The 18,685-nt window shown below is 39.9% G+C and overlaps 1 protein-coding gene across 1 annotated transcript in view; it reads left to right on the top strand.

The window, feature by feature from the left end:
- Positions 1-18,685, top strand: part of scrib (scribble planar cell polarity protein) — a 93,142-nt gene that overhangs the window by 17,530 nt on the left and 56,927 nt on the right. Inside the window, exons 16-24 of the mRNA XM_010782798.1 lie at positions 12,897-12,975; positions 13,132-13,188; positions 13,741-13,804; positions 14,459-14,533; positions 14,727-14,871; positions 16,610-16,728; positions 16,875-17,074; positions 17,549-17,715; positions 18,154-18,281. Of these exons, the coding sequence (XP_010781100.1) occupies positions 12,897-12,975; positions 13,132-13,188; positions 13,741-13,804; positions 14,459-14,533; positions 14,727-14,871; positions 16,610-16,728; positions 16,875-17,074; positions 17,549-17,715; positions 18,154-18,281 (1,034 nt within the window). The remainder of the gene's footprint in view (positions 1-12,896; positions 12,976-13,131; positions 13,189-13,740; positions 13,805-14,458; positions 14,534-14,726; positions 14,872-16,609; positions 16,729-16,874; positions 17,075-17,548; positions 17,716-18,153; positions 18,282-18,685) is intronic.

The following is an 18,685-nucleotide window of genomic DNA, read 5'->3' as shown; positions in this document are numbered from 1 at the left end:
TTTGTTGCTGGGACATCCTGCCTGAGGAGATATGTACCACACAGCTACAGAAGGAATGTATTGTAGTGTCAAAAAACACAAGCGTCTTTGAGTGGTAGTGTCTTAAATCTGATATATCTATAAGTGACTGGGATGTTCCTGTTGAAGCTAAAAAAAATCAATTGATGATCAGTAATGTCGAGAGGGTGGTGGTGTTGGGAAGCAACTTTAATCATTTCACCCTGGTAAATAAGCTTTGGTGAAAAATTAATTTCAACAGTTTCTGTTTAAGTGTTTGTGGACTGAATATAATGTTGTGAATCAAGTATAAAACATGGTAAATCTGAAGGATAAACATGCTATTTCTGTATCCTGGCATGGCTGCCTGCCTTTGCCTCAGCCAAAAGTTAACTGGCCCTAACAAAAATAATGGCAGGGGAACAGGATTCCAGAAAGGGGGCCTCTCATGCCAAATCTAGCCTGACATAAGGTATAATGTGGCCCTTATAGATGTATTGTTTTATCTAGATTAGTACTCACAACATTTGGTTAAGGTAACTACTATTTTATGAACTCAGTGTATGAGAGAGGGAAATATCATATATTGATGTCAGACTTGGATTACTCGAGTCCTGGACTCGGAATTGAGTCTGACTCGACCTCTTCTTCAGTGACTCAGACTTGGACTCGGACACGAGGAGTGGGGACTCGAGAGTGACTCGGACTCGAGACTTGGTGACTTGACTACTACACTGATAGATGTCCCTCGTGAAACAATTGATCTGTTTTTGGATAACCAAATACTACATTCAGACGATTTAATGAATTTTTACACACTGGATTTATACTTTTGTCGCAAACTGGTATTCTTCTGGAGTATAATTTATATGCAGTCAATAGGCAACGAGTGAAGAGTATCTTTTCACTGTGCAGAACTCCGACCAGTTTTTGTCAGTCCCTCTGCCTTAAATTAAAGAAGACCCCCCCTTGAATAAAAAACTTGAGCTGCTTGGTTAAGTCTTCAAATATAATGGCAAAATGTTAATATCAAGCCTATTTATCAGTTTACACAGTTTAAGTCGATCCTATCTGTATATAGTTTTCCCTTCTACTGCAGAAAATTTTGACAATATTGTGACCATAACATATTATCGACAACAAAACCAAAAAAGTAGTATTTATGATGCCATTTTGTTTTGCATTGCAGACAGATTGTTAACTTAAAAGGGCAGTTCCAACTGTTTATCGTAAATATGTTTGTCGGAACAGAGCAGTTACAGGATGGAGAAAGAGTTGATGAAAGAGTCATTATTCTGTGAATACAGAAAAAACACCTGATTATTCTTTCTGCGCTGGATGGACAGAAGAATTAACAAAGGGTGCAAAATATCTGGAGCTCACCCCCAGTTTGCAGACAACAGTTTCCTGTTTCCCACATTAAAGTCAAACAATTGTCTGGGAAAAAATGTGCCACGTCGGGACAGAACAGTCAGATCCCCAATTTAAATTATTTGTACTATTCAATGTTAAGGGTCATTACTGTAAGCACAGTCTGACCTGAGGCTACTGTAATGTGGGGAGTGATTACTGTGGGCAGCAGCAGACCGCTCCAAAACAACAGAGAGCACTCAGTGAGCCTTGCCGAGCCCTTCAGCTGTGTTTCCACTGTGCTACTATCAGCACGGTAATCACACTGGGCAATCTGGGAGCCGGGTGTGTTGTGTGTGCTGGTTTTTGTGTTAGGTTATCATACAGAAAGACATTCCATGATGAATACATTTTTGTGATCAAAAAAGTCCACATACCTACGTTTAAAACTCTATATTAAATATACGTTAAATTTGGTTGAACATTTGAATGTATTTACAGTTTTAGACTAAACTACATTCTTAAACCAAATGTATCCCTGTTAAGACAGCTAGGCGGCTTTTCACCTGCCAAATCGCCAAATCTGTGCTTATAGCGATTGCTTAAATAAACACAGAAATGTCAAATACTAAATGTTATGAGACTGTTGGGTGACAAACATGATCATTGAGAAAACACCTTGACTTTATCTAATCTTTTTAGGTTGAACTACAATTTCTTGAACCTTGAAAGTCAAAGAAAGCTTTTAAAAAGCATATACATCTTAAAGACTAAGGGAGAATCATGGAAATTAACAAAATTGTATCAAATACACTTATCTGGGTTTTAGTTACAACAGACTGATGACATATTTTCATACATAGCCTTTGCAGAGTCACTGCAGTATTTTTTTCCATGAATCAACCCAAAGATGAACTCTCTCTGTGTCCTTTCATTTCCTGGTGACAGCAAAGCGCAGCAATAAACTGTTACGCAATAACATTTCCTTTGTGTACTTGTGGCCAAATCAAAAATAAACAGTGATATATATGCAGAAGCTCTTAACCAGAGGAAGCGGGGTCCAGCCAGAGGAATGTAGATGCTGTTATGAGCGGAGGTTCAGCAGAGGCAGATGGTCTTTCAGACAAACACTTGACTGTCTGAACCTCAGGGGTCAAAGGTCAGGAGAGGGCAGGGGAAACCTATGCTTCTCCTTCAGATGCTTTATTTTGCGGTCAATGACGACCGAGAGAGAGTTGATAGACATTAAGTTTTAAGTGCCGTTATTTATCCTGAAGAAAGGGAAGGTTTGAAGTCGATTTAATGATGTGTTCGACAACAGTTCAGGGAACAATTGTTCATCGAAATGTAAACAAAATGAGTGAGAGCTGCTAAAAGATGCTAAAAGTGATTGAAAGGTTTTTAACCAACACCATACAACAACCATTTCTAAGTTAATAATGTTTCCTCATCCTTTAAAAAGGTTTTTCAGTGATTCCAGAAAACATTCTTTTTTAAATCATCATAAACAATTTCATTATTTTTAAGTTAAATTATTAATAAACTATTGGTAATATTACAATATCCACTTTGCTTAAAGGAACACTGCTATCTACAAAATCCTTTAGTGATTTTACTTCAAGGAACAGTACAACATTTACGGAAACTAGATAAAAAGATCAATTTTTATCACAAAGGTTTTCCTAGATTATTATGGGGCTGGTTAGCTTAGCCTAGCTTAAATACGTACATGATACAGTGGGAAACAGCTAGCATGGCTCTGTGCCAAGGTAACACAGTTTGCCAACCATATGCTTCAGTCTAATATAACGTGCTAATTAGTGAGCTTTAGATATTTTCGTGAGCAGATTGTATTGACAGAGCCAGAATAGAAGTTTCCCTCTGTCTGAAGCCTTTATGCTAAACTATGCTAACTAGCTCGTCAACTTCAAAATGAACGGTGTGGTTTTTATCATTGAGCCATGACATTAAAGTGAATAAACATACCAAAAACCATGAAACCACATCTTATGTTAACTTTTTTATCATACTTTTAAAGGTTTTTTGTTTACATATTATACTGGCCTGTCGTTTTATAAACAAAATATTTGGGCCTTTAAACTGATGAATGAGCATCCCAGATGGACAGAGCTCATTTCCTGTGACACGGAGGTTAAAATAATGTAAGCAGCACAGGTTTCCGGTACAACAAAAGTAAACTCAACCCAATTCAATCAAAAGCTTTGTGGTGTAATTTACGATGTGCTAGGATTAGACACATGACAGGAGACACGGTCAGTGTATGTCTGCATGCCTTTGTCTCCGTGTTTGTGGCGAGCAGATGGTAGGAGTGGACACACATGCCTTGACAGAGAGGCCATAGAAACCCCTAGATCAGCCCCCCCCTCAAACCTCTAACCACCACCAGCTCTTCACTGGTCCATAAAAGGCCACACATGACCTCTGACCCTGCTGGAATCCATTCTGATTGGGGGAAAGTGCTCGCAGTGGCCCAGCAGGGACAATGCTCAGTGGTCAGTGAGAGGAAGGGGAGGGTGGGAGGGAGGGTTATTAGATGCATTGAGGGGAGGGGGGAGACATTCTCTCCCTCTTACCCCTCCCTCTATACAAACCCAGAAGTTGAGCGGTGTCACAACAAGCCAGGAACAAACGGGGAGCTTATTTTTCCATCTGGGGGACGAAAGGAATTGGGCATGGCGGCGAAACGATCCAGCCCCTGAACAAAAAAAATTGAAACTTCAGCAAGCCACGCTCAGATAGGAGAAGAGAGGTAGAGCGAGGAGATTGTTGTAATAGGGAGAGTTTCATTCAGGCAGAACATACCACACAGGGATAAAGACTTTGGAGTTGAAGGACTGAAAGGAAACCGGCAAATAACGGGATACTTCAGAGGGTGTCACATGATGACTGCGTCTCTCGGTATGTAAGCGCATGCACACGTGTGTGAGATAGCTTTTGAATGTGATTAAAAGTGTCTCTGCTGTTCATGAACTCTCAAGGTGTTTAACTTTCCTCCTTGCATTCCTTATTCTTTATCCTGCTCTCCCCAGGCGGTTTCCTCTGTTTTCTACCCATTATCTGTCTTGCTTATACAATGTTATCTCTGCCTCTGTCTCTCCTGGGAATTTTAAGGAGGGCACACATGCACAGACACACTTCCCATCTCTCCTCCAGGAAGCTGGTATTCGCACACAGTTTCTGGAATTTGCCCGTCAGATGCCTTTTCTGTTTTTGCAAACTCAACCCCCCCCCTCCAAAACCTTGTCTTTCTATCTTTTTTGTGCACAGAAATACGTTTTATTCTTGTCTCGGACAGCAGAATCTGCAGCCCCTCTGACATATCACACTAAATGGGATGATGAGATGGTTTGTTCCACTGCGTTGTTCATGATCTCATCCTGTTAAAGGCTATGTTGGCCTCCATCGTGCAGTCATGGAAGGCTTATGTATCTGTGGTTAACCATGGAGGCTGTTTTCCCCCTGCGATACTGACCTCAGCTGATCCAAAAAGCCTTTGAAGTTTCAAGCTTTTTATCATGTGCTTTTCGCTTCCCACATCTCCCAGAGATGTTATACACATATAAAACAACATATTGCTGAGCCACATGTTTCATGCACTCATGAAAGAAGCAGAGGTCGCTGTATACCTAAAACCGCCAACGGGTCAAATGTACCCGCTATAGATTTTCAAGGTACAATGTTCTTTTATTTATCATACAGAACAGTGAGTTTTGATCGCACAGGGTTGAAACTTATACCAATAGAATCTGTGGACTCTCAGCTTTTTATATGATATAGTTTGTGCAGATAGCATGAAGTTTAAAATATCGCTAAGAGTGCTGATTTAAACGCTTGGTGTTAGACTTGTGTTTTGTTTAGGTACAAATCTCTCTATCTCTCTCTATCGATATATCTGTAATGTTCTGTTCTATGAACATATAATTGTCTACATAAATAGACGACGCGGACTACTTCTCTCATTCCGAGTGTCCATCTTTCTTCAACTGGCACGTAACCTGCACACATGCATTATGTCCTCAACGTGAGCTCAGTCATCCAAGATCTTGTATTCTCCAAGATGTTACACTATCTATAACTATCTATATGTCTATCTCTCTCTCTATCCATCTATCAATATATATATCTATCTATCTATCTATCTCTCTCTCAATCTATCTCTCTATCTATAAGGAACCGCAGTAGTGGCAAGATACGAGAAACTATGTTTCTACAATTATCCATTTCAAATTTAGTCAAAACCACTCGTACACGTCGAGAAAGGGACCATAGGGAACCCGGACGTAGGCTTACGCTAGTCAACAGAGGGAGGAAGCGAGATTTTAGTTAGTCAGGGGAGTCTGGGACGACACAGAGCGGAGGAGGGGGATAAGTCTCTTAAACAACATCGTCTCATGGTGGATCATCCGCCAGTAGACAATTTAGCTAAGGAGACGGAGACCCACACACCTGCCTGTCGAAACAGCTGAGTTCACGTCATCCGTCTCCTCTCCGATTTCAAATGCTCGCCCACAAAACTCCCTCCACTTTGGCCCACTTCCATTGCCGTCTGTTTCCTGTGAGATTTTTTTTTTCTCTCTCTATGCTCCGACAAATAACGACAGACCTTCATAAGGGTATTACTCAACTACCGAAGTATCAGTCTCTGTCAAACCTGGAATACTTCAATCTCAATTCCCAGTCTACAAACTATGAGGAGGAATTGTCAAAGAGGAGTTCGGAGAGTTTGTTTTATCGTGACAAAAGGTACGGACTCCTTCAGGGTTGACGTTTTATCTAGGTACAAAACTTCGATTCACTTTAAGAAATCTAAGTGGGCGGACCCCTTCACTAGTACCTAGTATTCATCAAGAGGAAGACCCAGGTATTATAGTGCTACAAATTATACTAACAACCAAGACCTTTCTAGAATTGCGCGTTCAGAATACGAACGAAGTTGTTTGAGATATGGTAGTAAAAAAGACTGTTGTCTAAAACCAACTTTCCGTTTAGACAACAGCGGTCACCGTAAATATTGGTATAAGATTTCCAGGATCAATATTCTTACGAAGGACGAAACTTATTGTTGAATATAGTTCGAACTAGCAGAAGTTTCGAACCAAAAACTTTATCTCTGATTCGGATTAGTCACTACTGACATTCGTCGCTTAACCAGTTAATACGAAATATCTAGGGATTTATGGCTCGCGATTTGGATTTATGAGTGTAGACAGACTTTCAATCTGTCAATAAGTAAGTCAACCTCTTTGTCAACTCTGTTAGCTCGAAACACCGCCCTTACTTCTTGCATATTTAACGAGTGTGTTGAGTATGACCTTCGAAAGTTCATTTGCTTTTATTCGACGTGTCATAGTTCAGACCAATTTACATTTCGTTTTGTTGGAGGGAGGGATATTCTTTAGTTGGAATCAATGTGAGCGTGTTCATTCCGACTTACCTTATTATAACGAAGAATATGATTCTCTTGGTACAGGGTACACAGACTTACATTCTCGGTTATGGACGGACAGATAACATACGGACGAATATCTGGTAATGCAGTAGTGTAATGTGTGACTTACGAGACCATGTAGAGTGGTTGTGGTACTGTGGTGTCTGTAAACAACTAGATTGCGAGACACTTTTTTAGGAGCAAGGGAAGAAAAGGTGAGCCAGATACACGAACTGACCAATGACAGGTGACAAACCGTGTAAAAGGTAGGAACACCGAATTGTAGAAGACGGAGAAACGGAAGTATAAGGACGTCAGGACATTTTCGGTTTAAGACTCGTCAACGAGGGTTAGGAAAGAAACTCCTTTAAGTAAACTAGGTTGGGTAAACCGGTTTGTCAGGACAACGTGTTTATGGAGTACAACCACTAAGACGGTCTATGAAGGAGGTAATTGTCTTATCAAACTTTGATTTTATACAGTATTTTATCCCTACTTAAGATTTGATCGAAACCCGTTACGAAGGTAAAATGTACAGACATTAAAGGATTATTAAAGGACCATTTTCGAAGAACCTTTTCGAAATACCGTACCGTGAATAATTTCTCCTTTATCCTCAAAATAATTTTATCGATGAGGTAAATTTTCGTTCATTTATTAAGTAACTAGTAACTTATTATATATCAACCCTACAATACGAACGTACAGTTGTGTCTATGTTAAATCGTATTTTTAGAACGCTCGTAACTGCTCTTCAAAGAGATCAAACGTGACCATTAATTTAAACTTAATTTAGGAGCAATTGTCTTAAATTGTTAACTTATCCTGCAAAATTGAGAGCCGTTTGGTTTAAGACATCCGTTTATAAATTGTGATCTTGCGGTTGCCCATGTAAAATGGGCGTCGACAAAAAACTAACACACATTGAAAACAAGTTATTGTATAATTCCAGAGGGTCAGGTACTCTGAAAAGGACTTCACACAATACATCGTGGGAGACACAATTTTTAACAGTTATACTTCAGTCTAACTCTTTTTAGCGGTTTTTTTTTACGGTAAATATTGGGTATAGGCGGTCGCCCATTATAAATGGAGTATCTTTTACGTCGCATTTGTACTGCACAACGATATCGTTGNTGGATGATGGGTTAGTCGACTAAAAGCTTTAGGAATCCAAGGTACAACATATAATAAGTACCCTGTATCAAGATTGATGCAAAACAAGTGATATTTGACCTTTTGGTCAAATATCACTTGTTTTGCATCAATCTTGATACAGGGTACTTATTATATGTTGTACCTTGGATTCCTAAAGCTTTTAGTCGACTAACCCATCATCCAAGGTTAGTTTTCACTATAAGTACCAAATATTTTTTGGACGGACACTATCATTTACAGTTTTTTACCATGTTCAATCTGAATTTTCTTTAAAATAAAAAACATCTATATTGATTCTGACTTTTCTACATCCAACTCACAGGTTTATCATTACTTTGAGAAAAAAGATTATTGATGTAACCCTTTTAGAAGGGAAGATATGGTCATTTGTTCTGGGAATGTCATTTTCGAGCCTGAAACCTGAAAAACAGGCTTGGGGCTTAAGAGGGAGGTTGCTTTTTCTTTGCACAGCATGAAAGAAACGCGAAATGAATGGGCTGTGATTTTAGTTCTTTTAAGCAGAGGTCAATCATTTGTACGACCCTCGGAGGATGTTGTAAAAATTGAAATGGCCCTTGAGAGGAAAAAGGTTCCCCACCCCTGAATACAAGGTGATTTCCAAACACATAATGATGGCAAACACCTGAACAGAAAGCCAATAAATTCAGCAGCTGTAGGTGTAAAGTATGACCACTAGATGGCACCACTAACATGCATTGACAATGACATTGACATTGATAATGTGAACAGAATGAGTAAAAACATGAATAAACACATAACGAGACAGTAAAAAATGAAATATATGAAAAAAGTTTACATATTTTTGAGCAAAGGTAATAGGCCACATGTATCAGAGATAATATAAAAGTGCTGGTTCAGCTGTGGGGTACATTTCTATACAAAGTTTCTCTCTGCAGTCTCAATTCTGAGAAAAAAGTTTGATTTAAAAAAATAAGGCAGAATATTTAGAGAAAGTAAGATTTTTTAGGAAAGTCCGAATTTCGAGAAAAAAGTCCTTACTCTGATAAAACATTCCAGATTTTTTTTTTTTTTTTAAAAAAGGCAGAATTTTGATTTGGATAAAAGTAAACATTTTTTTTTAAAAATCTGAATTTTTATAATGATATAATATGTTTTAGAAAAGCATTATATACAAAAATATATATACTGTAAAAGTCTGAATTTTTTGAAAAAGTCGGAATTCCGATAAAGAGAGGGAATGCTGAAGAATAAGCTGAGGGGAAGAAAAGTCAGAATTTTGTGAAAGAAATGTCAGAATTTTGTGAAAGAAATGTCAGAATTTTGAGGAAAAATACAGAATTCTTGGAAAATCTAAATTTTGACTTTAATCTCAGCATTTTGAAGAAAAATTCTGAAAATCTTAACTTTTGGACAGACCTAAACAAAAAAACAATGTGGGCCTTATTATCTGTAAATTCTTTGTTCTCAGTAAAACATTAAATGATGCACAAAACAAGAAAAATTGAGTCCAAAATAATTCCCACATGTTTGCCACTAGAGGGCGCTGTGTCATATCAAAAGTAACAGCAGGCAGTGGAGCAGCAGTCTGACACCAAGTCTAAAATCTAAGAAGTTTCTTCAAACCATGACAAGAACAATTATAATAGCATTCAAGCATTCAAACATCATTTGTCATTCCTCTCTTACATATTTGTTACTCATTTTCAGATCACCATCTCAACTAGCAACCTCTCCCTTAATCTTCAAAGAAAACACAACAGTGAAAACTCTTCTCCTGGACTTAAGCCAAGAAGAAAGCCTTTGAGTCTGCTGCGAGATCCATCATGACAATCAGCCTGCATCCAACCATAATTGGCCATGGTATTCCCTCTGATATTAATAGCTGGTATTATATAAAGGCAATTTCTCTGTTGCGCACAATATACCTGTAACATGATGACCTGAGTCCGTGAGGCCAGCCTTGAGTGGGCAGTTAACAATAGTATTAATAACATTCAGTAGAACGCAGGCTGGAGAAAGTGTGACGGAAATTAGCAGCCGAGGACAGACGAGAGTTCGCAAGTGGGGGGAAAGGAAAGACGTAAAGAAGCCTCAGTGGCACAGGACGAGGTGTCAAATAACAGGGCAGGGACCCCTTAGGCCACATCTTAAAAGACACACACACACACACACACACACACACACACACACACACACACACACACACACACACACACACACACACACACACACACACATACGCGCGCAATGCCGAGGCCTGCGGTGGCATCGCTGTCAAGTGCCAAATGCTTGTGTTTGTGCTATGAGAACAGGAATGAGCTGCTGACTCTCAATGACACACTCACATTCTGAAGGAAGACTGAGGAGGAGGAGGAGGAGGAGGAGGAGGAGGAGGAGGAGGAGGAAGAGGAGGAGGAGGAGGAAGAGGCTGCCTCAAACTTCTGTCATGGCCTTATCCCATCCAGAGTCATATGTCAGGACTAAGTATTGATGATCATTGGCATTCATCTCTTACATATTTGTTACTCATTTTCAGATTACCATCTCACATAGCAACCTCTCCCTTAATCTTTAATAACAGAAAACACCACAGTGAAAACTCTTCTTCTCCTGGACTCAAGCCAAGAAGAAAGCCTTTAAGTCTGTTGCCAGATCCACCATTTAAAAAATAAAAGAATGATGGATAAAATACTGCAGAAGTATTGATGATTGGTACAGGATAAATACACAACAACAGACAACGGCAACGTCAGTGTGGAGTGTTTTTACCGCGCATCATACAGTATGAATGCAGCCTAAGAATTAAACCACATGGGTTAAAATAGGCACACAATACATTTCACATATTTGGCGTTAAATCCAATAACCCCTACCAAAAACTGTACTCGCACAAACAACAGGCAATAAGACTGTTAAACACCTGAACTGTTGAAACAACATCCATAGCGTAATGTTATGGATGTTGTTTCATATATGCAAGCTATTGGAATGATATATTACTGTAGATACATTTATCTAATATATCATTCCAATAGCTTGCTTATAGACTCTTATTTCACCATTTTACTTTTTTTGAACTATTTTTCTTTTTGTATTTACTTTTTAATATTTACTTGCACTATATTTTTCTGTTTTTCTGTATTATTGTGTTGCACTGTTGGAGAAGTGACCTAAGATTTTCATCGACATAACTACTCTGTAGCTACACTGAACAAAAATATAAACGCAACACTTTTGTTTTTGCTCCCATTTTTCATGAGATGAACTCAAAGATCTAAAACATTTTCTACATACACAAAATAACCATTTCTCTCAAATATTGTTCACAAATCTGAAAAAATCTGTGATAGTGAGCACTTCTCCTTTGCCGAGATAATCCATCCCACCTCACAGGTGTGGCATATCAAGATGCTGATTAGACAGCATGATTATCGCACAGGTGTGCCTTAGGCTGGCCACAATAAAAGGCCACTCTGAAACGTGCAGTTTTGCTTTATTGGGGGGGGTCCGAAAACCAGTCAGTATCTGGTGTGAGGGTTAGGATTAGGGTTAGGGTTAGGGTAATGTTGTGAATCGAGTGGCCCATGGTGGTGGTGGGGTTATCAGTGATGCAAACACACGTATGGTGAAAAAAGAGAGAACTATTCGAAGCAGAAAAAAAACAGCGTAATATACCATCTGACAAAGGCCTGTGCTATAATCCTTCAATTAACTGGCTGTTCTTTATAATATATTCAGATCAATAGGAGACAGAGATGTTAAGTTATAAANCCCATTTTTCGACCCTGCGGCTTATATAACGGTGCGGCTAATCTATGGATTTTTACAGCTAACGGCCACTAGAGGACCTCCTAAATCTATGGATTTTACAGGTTACAGTCCACCACCTTTAACTCTATGGGCTCTATGGCCGGTCCGCGGACCCCCACCTTTAAGCGGCGGGTTCCAGCAGGAAAAGCTGGAGGCCGGAAAAGAGTGAGACAGGTAGCGCGCAAAAGTAAAAGTGGAACCGAGAGTGGTACGAGAGACAGAACGAGAGCAAGACAGACAGACATTACGAGAGCGAGACAGTTTGTCCCCGTACCACTGGTTAAAAAACGCTGCTGTAGATCACTGCCGGTATGTGCGCTGGGAGCGCACCGTTTAAGTTTGAAAGTTGAAAAGTTTGTGTGTCTGAAACGCTATGTGATACAGTACAGTTTACACAGCACAGTACATGTTCTGTAGCTACTATTGCACTAAATGGTAACACTTGAATACGTTATGCAAATATGCAACTTGTTTGTTGAAATGTTAATAAATGGGAGCTTCCTCAAACAGCCATCTCTTTCCCGACAATCCCCTCTGTGCACGAACCCTTACATATGGTAATTAAACATTAAAACACCTGCGGCTTATAGTCCAGTGCGGCTTATATATGTACACATCATTCAATTTAGCTGCTGCGGCTTATATTCAGGTGCGCCTTATAGTCCGAAAATTACGGTAATAAAGGTCTCCTAAACATATTTCCAATGTAAGTGATAAGGTATTTGAAAGGGATAAAGCAAGACATTAATTTATGATCCCAACAAAATCGTTGGTTGACCAAATCCATTGATATGGTAACCGTGAAGATATTGTATGGTTGAATATTTATTCTTTCTCGAGATATTTACACAATGAGAATTCTGATAAATAGTCATCTCTAATGTGGATGACTAAGCGGGTAAAGATAAATAAAAACAGTGTTCTCAATAAAAAAAATTAAGAGAATATCTAGTCTCATATTACAATATCGATATTCAGTTGTGAATTGTTCTTCGTGACGAACGCTTAGGATTACAATCTTTGCCAAATTGTAAAAGCTCTCTAATCGAGCTATCACACTGGTCCGTGTGGACAGGCTGAGGGCTCAGTTAGATCCTTGACACATCAAGAGACTGAGCAGCTTTTTGAGGAGTGTTCTTCTGTTGCCCAGTGGGCTGTGAGGCAGCCCTTCTCTGGGCTCTGGGCCACTGCTGTGCTCAGCCAGATGGAGGAGACCCTCACCATACCAGGCAGCCCGCTCCAACAGACCTGCCATCTGACTAACCAACCTGCCTCTCCTCTCCCCTCTCTCTCACTCCCCCACCCTCCCCTCCGACCACCTGCCATCTCCTACCCCTACCCCTCTTTCTCTTGCCTCCTTTTCACTGCTACTCCTCTTTTTACAGCTTGGCCAACCTGGTGACGTTGGAGCTCAGGGACAACCAGCTGAAGTCGCTGCCTACGTAAGTGTCATCTCCCTCATCTCCCGCTTCCGTAGAGTACACATGCAGGGTTAACATCTTATCTAATTTCCCACCATCTCCATCAAGAACAATAAGTGCCTGTTGACAGAACAAGACAACCTCAAATACATTAAGAATTGTCAAAACTGATTCTCCTTTATTACTTTTACTTGTTTACTTTTTAGTTAGAACCTCACTCCCCTACTGTACCTATCGAGTAGCCTGAGAAAACATCTATTGTAGTGTGTGAGAACATGACAGAAACGACAGGCTACCTGTAGCTACGTAGGTTTAAACACATTCTTTGCATATGTCATTACGAATGTGTGGTGTATGTATGTGTATATATATGTATATATATTTGACTTTAACTATATTTATTTGTTGTTCTTTTCTTTTCAGGGTTAGGGTTATCTTTGTAAAGCGACTTTGAGCACTTGTAAAAGCGCTAACAAAATAAATCTATTATTATGTCGTTATAGGCAAAGCTCTGCTCTTTGTTCTTTCAGGCCTCATATTAGTGTGACTTAATGCTATTTTGTGTGTATTCAGGTCCCTCTCCTTCCTGGTTAAACTGGAACAGCTGGACCTGGGCAGCAATGAACTGGAAGTTTTGGTAGGTAGATAACTCGTCTTCCCCTTTTTTAATCTTAGTTCTACTTCTCAGTGCTCTAACAGCACCTGCAGTTGTGCTTAAAAATGTATTTTATGTTGCCAGTGCAGCACACTCTCAGACTCCCACCACAATAATTACAATCCAAACCACAAGATTACTTCACCAAACCCAGCAGAGCCGGTCTGTCAGACCTGAGGCCCTGCATGCATATACCTCATAATGAGCCCTGCTCTAAGCCTGGGAAACGCCCACCATGTCTCCTGGGACGGTAAACAATTCCTCATGACCCGACAAGGGCGGAGGCTGAGCAAACACTCGACAACTATGATGAAAGGCTGCCTTCCATAAGCCACTGCACTACTTACATTTGAGAATATTCAAGAATTTAGCAGACTGATCCTAGGACTGTAAAGAAATTAAATGTTTCACTGTAATTTACCTTGAACTTCAACCATGAAATGTATCTACAAATGATATGTGTATTTAGGGCACATGATTTCTGTTTGCGGTGGCCTTAACCAGCGAAACAGTTTTCAGATGCGTTTATTAAATCATGCAGCCCCTGCCTTTGCACCTCAAACATTACCAAATATAATAAACTGCCCCAATGTTCTCCCTCCTTCTCCTCCTCTTCTGCTATGTCTCCTCTCCTAGCCGGACACCCTCGGTGCTCTCCCTAACCTTAGGGAGCTTTGGCTGGACCGTAACCAGTTGTCCTCATTACCACCAGTAAGTACACTTTCATAGAAATGTGTAGGAACTATAATTAATCTCCTTTATCCTTCTTTTATAAACAAAACAAAATTCCACATATGCAGAATTATCGCCCCAGATTTCTTCCCTTTGTTTTTGCTGTGAAGGTAATGGTTGTGTTGGGCGTCCGTGGCTCTCTGTAAGTGGTATTTATTGTGTGTCTGTGCAGGAGCTGGGGAACCTCCGGAGACTGGTGTGTCTGGATGTGTCAGAGAATCGTCTGGAGGAGCTTCCCTCAGAGCTGAACGGCCTCCTGGCGCTCACTGACCTGCTGCTCACACAGAACCTGCTGGAGGACGTCCCAGACAGCATAGGTGAGAAAACACATGGGGGGAAAAAAGAAATATTGTCTAGGTGGAGGAAGTGTTTTATCTATGGTACCAGTCCCAGAAGTCCAGTTTGAGTAACAAATGACTGCTGATTTACATGTTAGCATAGTTATGCGGTAGAATAACTATGCTAACATTAAGAAAGCCTTTGTAGATGTTGTCGCGTTGAGGTCCATCCCTGTTACCATCTCTATCATTGCTCCCTATGAATGGGTCATCTGTGCAAATACTGTATTATAATATTTTAACTGTTACTCAAACAGCAAGATAGAAATGAGGTCAATATTAGTTGACATCAAAGAACCCCATGAATTTCTGATGTTTGCTATCTAATTAGGCAGTAGTAGTTTGAATATTCCTCCTGTTAAGCCCTGGAGCCCCCCAACGTTTTTTTTCGAGACTGTGTCTCAGGGCCTCTTAACAATTATGAAACTATTAATGAGTAGCACCAGATTAACGGGAAGAATCTCAGCTAACTGAAGATATGAACCATTTTTACCAAAACAAAACACAAGTCTCATAAGAAGCATCTAAATGACCCCTGAGCAAAAAAATGCAAACTGACTTTGGCACAGAACTCAAGATAAAGATACCCTTATTACTTACCGTAACTGCACATACAATATATCCGATTAAAGCTAAGACTCCACAGATTATATAGGTATAGTATCATCACTGAGCAATCCGAACTCGCGACAGGGGAAGTAAACACAGACATCACAACACGTACCTTTACGGAGCTTTTACGGGAGATCGTCTCACCGTAGCTGTCAATCTGATCAAAAGACGTGTTCAATGGCATTAAAACGAGAAAAAACATAGCTGAATCGGTTAATCCATAGGTTGATAATGTTTCTGTCGCTTTGAAAAAATTATTTATAATCCATAATTCAATTTTTATGTAAAAATCGGAGAAAATAAGTTATCTGCTAATGGTAGCCAACAGAGTGTATGCAGCTTCCGGTTTTGGCAACGCGTCACTCTCACTCCTTATTTGGTAACGTGTTTGTGTGTGTAGAACTTTCCCTCGATTCCATTGGCTCCAGCGGTTATAAAGAGATTTCATTCGTCAAAATCGAGCAAGGGGGGCCAGAGATATGGAAAATCCACCCAAATGACCCCATTTTTTTCTAAATCTCTCTAAAAAGGTCAAATTTCACTTTTTTTGCATCAATCTTGATACAGGGTACTTATTATATGTTTTACTTTGGATTCCTAAAGCTTTTAGTCTACTAACCATCCAAGGGTAATTTTCACTATAAGTAAAAAATAACTTTTGGATGGACACTCTAATTTACAGTTTTTTTACTATGTTCAATCTGAATTTTTTTTTAAATAAAAAACATCTATATTGATTCTGATTTTTCTACATCCAACTCACAGGTTTATCATTACTTTGAGAACAAAGATTATTAATTTAACCCTTTTTAGAAGGGAAGATATAGTCATTTGTTCTGGGAATGTCATTTTCGAGCCTGAGACCTGAAAAACAGGCTCAGGGTTGAACAGAAGCAGGCCAACTGTGCATGGAGACTGTTCTCTGTTAAATAACAACACTGCCCTCTACTGGAAGAATAATGCTAGTGAAGAGTGACTCAAGCTATACGGCCTGTTATCTGTTTTTCTGTTTTCAATTGAATTTCATTCGGCGCATGGATCCATTTAAAAATATTTCAGTGTAAATGCCATCTTGTTTGTTAACTGCTTCTGTGTTTTTGTCCAGGCTGCCTGAAACAGCTGTCTATCTTCAAAGTGGACCAAAACAGACTGACCCAACTGACTGATTCAATAGGGGAGTGTGAAAACCTCACAGAACTCGTCTTAACAGAGAACCTTTTAGAGGTAAGGAGATACAAACCACACAAACAGCCTCACACTGACCCAGTTGGGATGTATAAATGCCTTATACCTTAGTCTAATTAACAGTTATTAAGCCTCATTTATCATTTTCACTGAATATGAATGACTTCCTTCTCCCTCCCTCAAAGTCACTTCCTCGCTCGCTGGGCAAGCTTAAGAAGCTGACCAACCTGAATGTAGACCGCAACCATTTGGGCACCGTGCCCAAAGAGCTGGGCGGCTGTGCCTGTCTCAACGTCCTCTCTCTCAGAGACAATCGCCTGGGCAAACTGCCCGCTGAGCTCGCAGATGCCACTGAGCTGCATGTGCTGGATGTGGCCGGAAATAGGTAAACCTCTCTTAACACCCTGCACTGTAGCTGATTCACGGAAGCTATACATGCCAAGGTCAAAGATTTCATTGGAATGCCTTTGCCAAAATGGACTTTCAGCATTACCAGCATCCTGCCGTTGTGCCCTTGTTAAATGTGATCAGTATAACCTTGTAGGGAGGTTTTTCAAAAGCTCTGCTGCTAAATTATGTTAAAATAATCTATTAGAAAACTTCAAGCAAATGCATCATTGTCAAAGAGTTGTGGCCCATTTCCAAAGGGAGTAAGGTGTCTGCAGAGTTATGGAGGTTATCCCTGCAATTATTTTACTCTGTGAGCATTGAGGTATACACTCATTAATTATAACGTTGCATAAACTCTAAATACCAAGGTTTGAGTTTTGCGACGGCCCTTCAAATATCCAAGACCCTGTCATTTAACCTACTAGAATTCAAAGTTTCCGGCTCATCCCTTACCTCTTCTTCTGTCCAGATTACAAAACCTGCCTTTTGCCCTGACAAACCTCAACCTGAAGGCCATGTGGCTCGCAGAGAACCAGTCACAGCCCATGCTCAAGTTCCAGACAGAGGATGATGAGCAGACAGGAGAGAAGGTGCTGACCTGCTATCTACTGCCTCAGCAGCCTTCCCCCAGCCTCGGTGAGCAGCACTCAGTAAACACAATGTGACGTTTTTATAGGATCGTCATTGTATTTTATTAGGCGTACAGCAAATAGAGAAAGCCTTTGTCAGTCATTTAAAGGGCTTCTCAAACCTTCTATTTGGCTTATCAAACGGCATCAAAGTTTAAATCAATTGTTTATCATAACTTTTATTTAATGATGATTTTTTTGCATGCTTTTGTATCATATCCCTTCAATTGATCCCTATTTTGAATACTACATTTGTACTAAGGCCTTAATGACTAATTGTATTCCCGGTCTTATATTTGAAGCTATTTGTTATTGTGTATAGATTTGATTGAATAAGCTCACCAGAAATAGCTTGTAAAACACATGGATTGTGAGACTCATATTCAGGAAGAGATTCTTTGATCAACAGCTAGAAACTAAATTTGACACTTTTTTTGTTCCACAGAGAACTTGCTACAGAACAGTGTGGACGACAGCTGGACGGACAGCAACCTCAACAGAGTGTCAGTCATTCAGTTCCAGGAAGAGACCAAGGCTCAGGAGGAGGACGATGAGGCTGCTGCAGAGCGCAGAGTGAGGAAACACAACACAGCACTGCAGTGTCACTTTATATCTTCTGTATATGCTATTTTGCTCACATTATTTACATGTTTTGGCTTTCTAGTAGGGGTGCACCGAATGGGAAATTCTTGGCCGAAACCGATACCGAAAATAGGAAACAGTTGGCCGAAAACCGAATGCCGAAAGGCCAAAAATGATTAATAGAAATATATATATATATATATATTTTACCAATGTTGTTCAGTTACCTGATTATGGAAAAAGACATGATTATGTAACTTAAATAATAATCACTATTATGGGTCCATAAAACATTTATTCAGCACTTTTGAATGCATACAGTACATTAATTCCAAGTCAAGTTGTCAACCCTCCCGATTTTCGCGGGAGACTCCCGATTTCATTGCCCTCTCCCG

Source organism: Notothenia coriiceps, unplaced genomic scaffold (genome assembly GCF_000735185.1).
Source record: "Notothenia coriiceps isolate Sejong01 unplaced genomic scaffold, NC01 NC01_scaffold00024667, whole genome shotgun sequence".
In the NCBI taxonomy this organism is placed as follows: domain Eukaryota; kingdom Metazoa; phylum Chordata; class Actinopteri; order Perciformes; family Nototheniidae; genus Notothenia; species Notothenia coriiceps.
This window is presented reverse-complemented; position numbering and strand designations above follow the sequence as displayed.